General features: G+C 40.4%; 1 protein-coding gene across 11 annotated transcripts in view; it reads left to right on the forward strand.

The window, feature by feature from the left end:
• The window catches only part of KCNIP4 (potassium voltage-gated channel interacting protein 4), a 1121260-nt gene extending 1111561 nt beyond the window's left edge, over nt 1–9699 (forward strand). For all 11 annotated transcript variants that reach the window (XM_072737988.1, XM_072737992.1, XM_072737989.1 and 8 more), the window contains 4 exons: nt 4132–4239; nt 5770–5874; nt 6510–6572; nt 8202–9699. In XM_072737988.1, coding sequence (XP_072594089.1) covers nt 4132–4239; nt 5770–5874; nt 6510–6572; nt 8202–8249 — 324 coding nt within the window. In that variant the 3' untranslated portion in view covers nt 8250–9699. The remainder of the gene's footprint in view (nt 1–4131; nt 4240–5769; nt 5875–6509; nt 6573–8201) is intronic.
• Nucleotides 9700–10192: the final 493 nt, after the last annotated feature.

A 10192-nucleotide genomic window follows, 5' to 3' on the forward strand; every position in this document is an offset into this window, starting at 1 on the left:
TCTTGGCACCCTTGTTGAAAGTCAGTGGTCACAGATGTTTATTTCCAGATTCTCAACGTTATTGCACTGGTCTAAATGTCTATTCTTACGCTAGTGCTGCACTGTACTGATTTGTAGTGAGCCGCGAAGTTGGAGTATGGCCTCTCTAACTTTGTTTTTCTTTTTTCATATTGTTTTTAGCTATTTGGGGTCCTTTGCAATTCCATATGAATTTGAAGATCAGCTTTTTTATTTCTGCGAGAAAGTCAATGGTTATTCTTGATAAATTTTTTTAATAAAATGAGAATTGTACGCTTTCTTAGCATGATTAAAGTCAGTATCATGTTTAGAGTGGAAACACTCGAAATAGTCTTATTAAATTCAGTAACAAAATGAGGATGACTATTATTACTGTTATTATGTGATACTGTCTTGGATATATTATTTTTCACTACAGTTCGCAAAAAGAAAGTCATTAAATATGTAAAAATTAGAAGAAGAGGTAAAATTAACTCCATTGGCAGTAAATATGATTGCATCTATGAAAAACCCAGGAGAATCAATTGGAAAATTATCATATACAACATAAACAAGTCAGTTGGCAGCATACACACTTATTATACAGAAATCAGTGGTTTTCATATATGCAAACAAAACTAATTTAGAATATGTGGTAGAAGAAAATACCTCATTTATAACAGCAACAGAAGGATTAAAATACCCAGAAATAAATATGACTAAGAAACATGAAAGAACAATTGGGAAAAAAATAAAATAAAATAAAATCTAAAACACACCAGAGTTTGGTATGCTGAATAATGACCCACCAAAAGTGTCTACAACCTAATTTCTGGAATTTGTGAGTATGTTACCTTCTGTGGCAGAGGGAGCTTTGCAGGTGTTATTGAGGATCTTGAGACAGAGAGACCATCGTGGATTAGGTATGTGGGTCTAATGTAATCACAAGGGTCCTTGTAAGAGGGAACAGGAAGTTGAGGATAAGAAAGGAAAGATATGACAAAGGGAGCAGAGACCGGAGTGATGTGCTCCGAAGATGGGGAAGGGGCCACAAGCCGAGCAATCCAGGTGGCCTTGAACAGCTAAAAAAGTCAAGGGAGCAAACTCTCCCTCTACATCCCTTGTCTCCCCTACTTTTTTTTTTTTTTAATTTTTTTTTTTTTTTTTTTTTTTTTTTATGATAGTCACAGAGAGAGAGAGAGAGAGAGGCAGAGACACAGGCAGAGGGAGAAGCAGGCTCCATGCACCGGGAGCCCGATGTGGGACTCGATCCCGGGTCTCCAGGATCACGCCCTGGGCCAAAGGCAGGCGCCAAACCGCTGCGCCACCCAGGGATCCCAGTCTCCCCTACTTTGATTCCAGCCCATTGAAACCCATTTCAGACTTTTGACCTGCAGAACTATAAGATAATAAACACCTTTTCTGAGTCACTAAAGTGGTAATTTGTTATAGCAGCGGAAGAACACTGATATGTTCAGTGACAAAAATGACTTGGACAAGAGCAAGGTCTCTCATAGTCTTGATTAGGAAGATTCCTCAACATGCAGTTGTCAGATCTGCCAAAGTTCATCTGTAAATTTACCTCAAATCCTATAAACACCCCAACATGTTATTCAAAAGGTCATGTGGAATATTAAAGCAAGAAAAAATAGAGAATATACCTGAAAAAGAAGGCTGACCAGGAGGAAATAGCCCTAACAGCTGTTAAAATTACTAAAATGCTTGCATAATTGAACCGATGTAGTAGAGGTGGATAAACAGATTTACTAGTGAAATAAAATAGAAATTTCAGAAATACAAACAAATATATAAAAGATTTAAGGATATGATAAATCTTGCATCTCAAATCAGTGGGTAACAAATAATAACATGAAACCAGGTAACTACCTAAAAACAGTGGATAAATTCCAAAGAGATTAAGAATTTGAATATAAAAAAAAATAAATGTCAGAAAGTACTGGGAAAGATGTATGGGAGTATCTTTCTCCCATGGGGAGAGGCCTTTTCAATATGACATCCATCAAACGATATAAAAGACTGACTATAAAATTCAGGCTGAACTATAAAAGACTGAATATAAAATTCTAGAATATAAAAATAAAAAGATACCTTTCTTGCAAAAATCAATATGAGAAAAATCAAAAGAAATGGCAAACCAGGAAACAGCACTTGAAGACACTTCCCAGATGATATGTGAAGAGTTTCTATAAACGAGATATTAAAAAAAAAAAGTTCAAACTTATTTAGGATACAAAGTAATCTGAGAAACAAATTGTTTTCTATAAAATTAAGAAACATCACGGTTTGATAATACATAGTATTGACAAGTATTCTTAAACATAAAAAATATTCTCATACACGGATTTTGAGAGGGGATTTTGGGGTGCAGTTTGTAAGCAACTCTAAAATTTACAAATGTTCAAAGACTTTACCCCAGAAATTCCACGTCTAAGCATTTCTTCTACAGATATTTTTGTTCAGGTGTGAATTATGTACATATAAGCTCACTCTTTGTGCCACTGTTTTTAATAAGATTGGGAATCTTTAAATATTCAATCAATGCGAGTGTAGCTAAACTATGGTACATTCAGACATATTATGTGAAAAAGACTGAAATTATTTCTATGATTGTTAGGTGGGGAAAAAAAATTACAGAATAGCCTGTCAGACTATTTGTGTAAAGGGATGTGGAATATATATAAATAAATATGCCTTATACTTGGATATGCACAAAAACTCATTGGAAGTAGTCCAAGACGCTACTAATGTGCCAGCTGCCCACGGAGAAGGAGAAGGGTAGCTGGGGTCCAGGAATGGAAGATTTTTCACCAAACATCTTACATATTTTTAAATTCTGAACTATGTGAATAGTACCTACTTTTTAAAGTAAAAAGCAAAGGAAAACAAAAAACCTAAAAATTAAGAAACTGAGATAGGAAAACAGTTAATAAACTGATGGAATACAGAAGTGCAGACAGAAAATGCAGATTTACCCAGAGAGCCACTTCTGCGTGCCCCTCCTGCTCTGTCGTTCCTATCTAGCAGTGGATTATCAGATCTGTGTGAGCTCAGAATTACCACACCGTGATGTTAGCTCGGCTCCACACGACAACAAATATACAGGAATTTGATCAAGTTAAATCAAACCAGCCTAACCATGATACTACTGGCTAAGGGCTTCATTTACTTGGCAAACACATAACCAATGCCCTTGCTAGACATTGTTCTAGCTTAACCCTCTTAATCCTCACAAAAACTTTTAAAGAGTAGACGCTGTATGTTCCATTCCACAGATAGGAACACTGAGGCGAACGGATATTAAATTGTCAGAGGACACAAAGCTACCAAGTGACGTAACTGGAATTGGAGGCCAGGCAGTCTGGCTTCCAGCTCCACGCTCTTAACCACTGCCCACATGCGTGTTATAGTTTCTAAGTGACGGTTACAGTTGGTCGGACCTTAAAGTCAGACCAGATTTCTTGTTAGCAGATTTTTCTCATGGGAAGCTATGAGTATGCTATGCGCGTGCTCCTGTTTTAGAAGATACGGTGTTATCAGATTCTTTTCAGTAAAAGGAAAGTTGTGTGCGGTTGTGGAGGGAAGCCAATGCCACCTAGAGCATGCATCTTGCTGTCCGGGTGCCTCATTAACATTCCCAGTTCCACGGCAGACTTCAGTCAGTTTCCTTTTTTTTTTTTTTAAATTTTTATTTATTTACTTATGATAGTCACAGAGAGAGAGAGAGAGAGAGAGAGAGAGAGAGGCAGAGACACAGGCAGAGGGAGAAGCAGGCTCCATGCACTGGGAGCCCGATATGGGATTCGATCCCGGGTCTCCAGGATCGCGCCCTGGGCCAAAGGCAGGCGCCAAACCGCTGCACCACCCAAGGATCCCCCCTTCAGTCAGTTTCCAATTCAAGGATGAGAATGTTAAAGCTAAGAACTGGTTATGCCCACAAAGAACTCCACAGAAGACCAAGAACACATGAATTACCTCGCTAAATAATGATTCAAAAATCCAGAGGGCTGTAACCCTGGCTTCCATCATCTGAGAGTGACTTTTATCATAATTTGTGTTATTATTTTTTTTTTTTTAAGAAATGTCATGTCAAGTGATACTTTTATGTCTTCTTAGGATTTCATCAAGGGTCTTTCCATTTTGCTCCGGGGGACAGTTCAAGAAAAACTCAACTGGGCATTTAACTTGTATGACATAAACAAAGATGGCTACATCACTAAAGAAGTAAGAAATGCCTCACCATCACCAACACAGCTCTGCGACCCTTTTTTTCTCCCAGTACAATGTGGTCCATATGGAAACAGAATTTTTAAATTACAGAGACTGAGCAATGATGCGTATTGTACAGAACGTGACATGATGGGAGTGGTGGGGCCCCCAAACACTTCCAGGCAGACCATCCCACAGACCAAATTAAGAAGCTCCTATCGTATGGTTTATTAAACTAGTATAAAACACAGAAGGGAAAAGCGATGGGATAAGCTAGCCAATGTAGGATAGGGTCCAAATGGGACTGAAAGACATTTCATGAATCTTGGGGGACGTTCGATGTCTATATGTCCTTTCTCATTGACTCACTTGCTTTCCGTGAAGTTGAAGTTGAGTTTTGAGCATGGGTCCCCTCAAACAAAAGGTACCCTGGGGGCCAATGGCCTGACCTTGCTTGGAGACATAGGGACAAGTGCACCCGGAAACAGGTATAGTGTGACAATTAACCCGGTCAAAGGCCACAGGCTTTGTGTTTTTTGAGCAGAAGACACATGGGGCAAGATTAGTCCTCACCAGTGGGTGGTGGCTGAGGTCAGACCTCATGAAGCGCATCTTGAATAGTTAGTGCCTCTTATATCTGATGCACAGTAATACGGTAAACGTGTAGTATGAAGATATCTCGGGAATATTAGGTACCTCTTGGCCCTTCCATCCCTTTCGATCTCAATGTTTAACACAAGCATGCTGGTCTTACACATAATACGTTTCATGAATTCTTCTCGAGACTCAAACATCTTAAAATGTTTTATCCTATGATTCATAAACTATAAACTACTTTATCATTACTAACAGAATACTCTCAAAAGTAAATGCATATTACGCCTGTATTATCAACACCATTTAGGCTTTTATATGGAAATTTCCATAAGAAGGAAACAAATGTGAATCGATCTAAATGAGTAATTACAGATATTATTTTTACTAAGATTGAAAATGACAATCACATACTAGATTTCGATTAAAAAACTAATGAGATTTCAAGAGATTCCCCAGAGTCATACTATTTTGACTAACGTCATGTGTAATTTCTTCATTTAAAGAACTCAGAGTAGGAAAAAACAATGAAAATCCTAATAAGCTTTGAAACTAATCAGTTAGTTTTAGTATAATGCTCATGATATGGAGCTCGTTCTCAATAATAGGAAATTCATAATAAACACATAAGATATAGAATGACTTCATAAAACAAAGATAGTCTATAGGAGGAAGTCTAAGGAAATCCAAACATTAAGCCGGAACATTCCTTTCCTATCATCTTGGATATGTGGGAATTTACTTCATTTTGAAGCCAAGATCAGAATTAATTCTCACATGATGATCCTGCTGCCTTGAAGGCACAAAACTGCTGGCTTTTCTTCTGGGACAACCAAAAGGCACTTACTGAATAAAAAAAAGAAAAAAACTGGAATTAAGTAGGAATGATCCGTCAGAGTGGTTTCTTCATAACGTGCATGGAGCCTCACGTGAGTGCCTTTTACTTTTCAGGAAATGCTGGATATAATGAAAGCAATATACGATATGATGGGGAAATGCACCTATCCTGTCCTCAAGGAAGATGCTCCCAGACAGCACGTCGAAACATTTTTCCAGGTAGGAAAGCAGGTAGAGGAATCAGAGCGGGAGTGAAAGAGAGTAAATTTCTATCCAGTGTCATGATAATTCAGAAGAATGCAAAAGAAAAAAAGAAAAAAAAAAAAAACTTTTACTGAGAGGGACAGAGCAATAGAATATTAACCATCCCATGAATTTAGTAATTTTGGTTTTGAATTTATTAGGATACTGATAACTACACTTTTTGAACATTCACTATATCCTAGAGAGCACACTAGAGAATTGCCATGTTTCACTTGCTTTTAGGTTTGTTTTCAATAAATTCTCACAAGCATCCTTATGGTTATGAATCCTCTTTAGCCTCGATTTACAGGTGAGAAAACCAAGACCTGAAAGTGTCTGCAAAGTGCCTGAGCTAGCGTAGCTGGGGGGCCAGGTTGTAGCGAGGGCAGCGGTCCTGGATGTCGGTCACGTTCTGCTGGGAGGGAACAGCCCGACGGCAGTTGGCGTTAGGATCCTTGTCACGAAGGGAGGACTAGCTCGTGCTCTCGAGCAGTTCCTCCCTGTAAAACAGGCGGGTGGACTTTTCATCAGCTTCAGCTGCGAGGGTCCCAAGGGAGGATGCCAAGGGCCAGGTCTGAGTGAAATGTTTTTGGTCTTTTCTTCCCCAACAGAAAATGGACAAAAATAAAGATGGAGTTGTGACCATAGATGAGTTCATTGAAAGTTGCCAAAAGGTAAGTGACGGCAGTAAAGACCCCCCCCCCCCCCCCCGTTCTGCTTTTACCACAGCCAGACGCGGTCGAGTCAGCTCGCCAGCGGGGACGGAGCGAGACATGGGGCTGACCCAAGCTTCCACTTGCACAAGCTGAGAGGAGCCCACGACTCTGAAAACAAGCATCGGTTTATAATTCAATTAATTAACATTGCTTTATAGGGTGCCTGCCCCGAGGAGAGCTGCGTGGAAAGCCCTGAACGTACGAACGCGACACATAGGCCGCGCGTTTGTTTCCCCAATCCTTCAGACAGCATCCTTCACTCGGGCAAAACATATGTGAGATTTGAACTGTTCTCTGCCCAGACTTAGCAGGTGACACATTATCTCCATAGATTCAGAATTACAGTACAGCCAAGCAGACGTCACAGGCCACGCCTGCATCCGATTTCTGATGGAAACACAATTGCTTTAACGTATGTGCGCCAGCAGTGGCTCTTTGGATGAACCGGTAATGGTCTCCAGTTAATAAAAAAATAAAGAGCAGAACAATTCGATGGAGAAATCCAAGTGGTTCCCTCATTATCTGGTGGGAGACCAGTTTGAGCTCACCTGATATTATTTGACTTGATGCAAGGGTAGAGCCACATTTAAGAATAAATAGTTGGAAATAAATATAGAGACGATGAGGTTTGTTGATACTTGAGGTTTTCTCTTCATTTTCAAATTGACAGACTTTCCCTTTCTTGGCCCCCGTTGGTGTCTCAACTTCTATTTCAACGCCGCGCTCCTGGAGAGATTAACCCGGTGACTTCAACCTGCTGATGCTGGTGCTTGGCTTCTAGGCCTGGAAGTCAGCACAAGTTCAGCTCCCATTTACCATTACGATCACCGGCTCACCAAGGGCCAGTCACAATGCCCAAACGCCCCTATAGTACCCGGTCTGTCCCCTTGTTTCTTAGGAATATGCTAAACCGAACACAGCCGAGGGTCCCTTATAATTCAATTAATTAACATTGCTTGCCCTTGGCATCCTCCCTTGGGACCCTTGGGCCAAAGGTCGCTCCCAAACAATTCCTTCTCTGGCACTGAGAGACCGTTCATTTTTAAAGTCTTCTGAAAGCCATACAGATTCAGCACTAACAGACCCAAAACGAGAAGTGAGATGATGAAATGACTATGGACGCGTCTCCTAGGCCCCAACCTCTGATCCTGAATGAAGTTGGCCCTTAGATCACACCCAAACCCCGTTTCCTTCTACATGGACAAGACTGTGCTCCGGCCTGTGATCCACCTGGAAGGGCAAAATTTGCATTTGCTCACTTTTCTTTGGCCCTTACTTACCCTTCGCGCCCGGGCCTCTGGTTTCCGTTCTGGCATTCTGACTCGGGAAATAGTCTCTATTAACACCGAGTAAGATTCAAATGAAATATTTAAAGCCTGCAGACTCGACAAGATGTACAATGGGCTCTCCATAGTGATCCATGTAGAAAATGGGTAGAATGATATTTGGATTTGCAAACACGCAAGTATCTGAGCTTTTGGCATAAGTGGTGGGGGTGGGGGTGGGGAGGTGGGGGGGCAGTACTTAGAGGCAAAATAGGGTCTTTCCCTGGCAGATGCACTTAACTCTACTGTGTCTCCCTCACAGGATGAAAACATAATGCGCTCCATGCAGCTCTTTGAAAATGTGATCTAACTCGTCAAACGCGTCTTCAATCAGACAAATGTGAACTACTCTACCACACTTAAAGTTGGAGCTACCACTTTTAGCATAGATTGCTCAGCTTTACACTGAGGCGTATTATGCAAACAGGCTTTGTTTTAATATAAAGCAATCCCCGAAAGATTTGAGTTTTCCGGTTACAAATTTGCATCCTTTTCATAATGCCACTGAGTTCATGGGATGTTCTAAGTCATTTCATACCCCGTGACTATTCAAAAGTAATAGAACCTGGCATATAGTTTTATTGATCCTTTAGCCATGGGATTATTGAGCTTTCACATTATCAGTGATTTTAAAATGTCAGTGTTTTTTGCTACTCAACTCTATGTGTTCAGCCCCAGGATTTTAAATGGTTTTCTAAAATATTGGCATCTGCATTTAATTTCCAGAAATTAATTTTCACGTTTGTATGCTGTGATTCCATTTACACACTAAGTAAACAAAACAAGATTACAATAATTGAGAAACACACACACAGTCCCCGTTTCTATGGATTTGCTGCCTTCTGTTAAAGACATTCATTTACCTGGCCTTTTTTTCTAACATGAAACAAATTAGTTCATCACCGGATGTCAGCATATGCCGAATAAAGCTTATTTAATAAGCATTTCTTAATTTTTCATAACACATATTATTGCCAAGGCCTATGTGACGAATATAATTTTGGATCTGTCCAATCCTACTGGTTGACTGTCTTCTATTTGTGTCATTAAGCGGAAGTCCAAGAAGGTGTGGAACTAAGCAAGGATGTTAATAGGCATATGCAAAGGGTCACGATAGCTGCCCTCTAGCACACGGTCATAGTGAATAACAAGTAGTTCCTAACAGCACTGAAGGCCTATGCCATCCCCTTTCTCTTGACTCCCCAGGGTACCTTTCTCTTACACCCCATTCAGGGACAAAGACACCTGGACTCCCCCAACGCCTACAGGGAACGAGGAACAAGCAGAATTGAGTTTGAAACCATCAGTGGGTCCGTTGTATCAACAACTACCACACCAAAACTTCACTGAAAATGAAAATAAATGCTAAGCAATTCATCTGGACTGTAGTGTCATTTTGCTTATCATAAAACTCCAGTAATTCAGATTCTTTTCAGTGATCTTATGCCCACATTGTAAAGCTGCCCCAACATCATTACTAGGGATATACACACAGCTTCCCTGTTTTGCAGAAACATCATGAAGGCCAAGAGGCTACAGTAGGAGAAAATCTGCAACTGTCTTTGCAACAATAAATCAGGTATCTATTCTGGTGTAGAGATAGGATGTTGAAAGCTGCCCTGCTATCACCAGTGTAGAAATTAAGAGTAGTACAATACATGTACACTGAAATTTGCCATCGCGTGTTTGTGTAAACTCAATGTGCACATTTTGTATTTCGAAAAGAAAAAATAAAAGCAAATAAAATGTTTATAACTCTACTGTCTATGTTATAGGTATTTATTCCAACAAAGTTCATATAAGTACTAGACTAAAAATTTTCGTGTAATGGCACTGTCGGGTTGTACACGTCTTTGTCTTAGGGTGGTGCTAAGAACAACCAAAAGGAGTAAGAGCAAAGCCCGTGGGCAGGTGTAGGTCTCAGCTGACACGATCCAAGGATGTGACGGGTGAGTAGAGACCTAAGAAAGGAATATCCCAGACAGCAGGGCCAAGAGGGACAAGCGCTCCGAGGGACAAACGGGCATTTCTGCAATTATAACTCTTCAGTAATTACTTGTACTCTTTTAAATTCCAGCTGCGAGACTGTATCTGAAATGAGAACTGCGTACTTGAGGGGTGGGGTGAGAAGGGATTCTTCAATGGCGCTGAGACATAATGAGTGCCCCCATACAAGAGAGTGACCCCCAACCTCCATCCCTCCCAAAATATGTCTGCTTTGGACTTGGTGGGGCCACTCACAGTGGGAGTCCC

The sequence above is a fragment of the Vulpes vulpes genome, chromosome 14 (assembly GCF_048418805.1).
Source record: "Vulpes vulpes isolate BD-2025 chromosome 14, VulVul3, whole genome shotgun sequence".
Lineage (NCBI taxonomy): Eukaryota > Metazoa > Chordata > Mammalia > Carnivora > Canidae > Vulpes > Vulpes vulpes.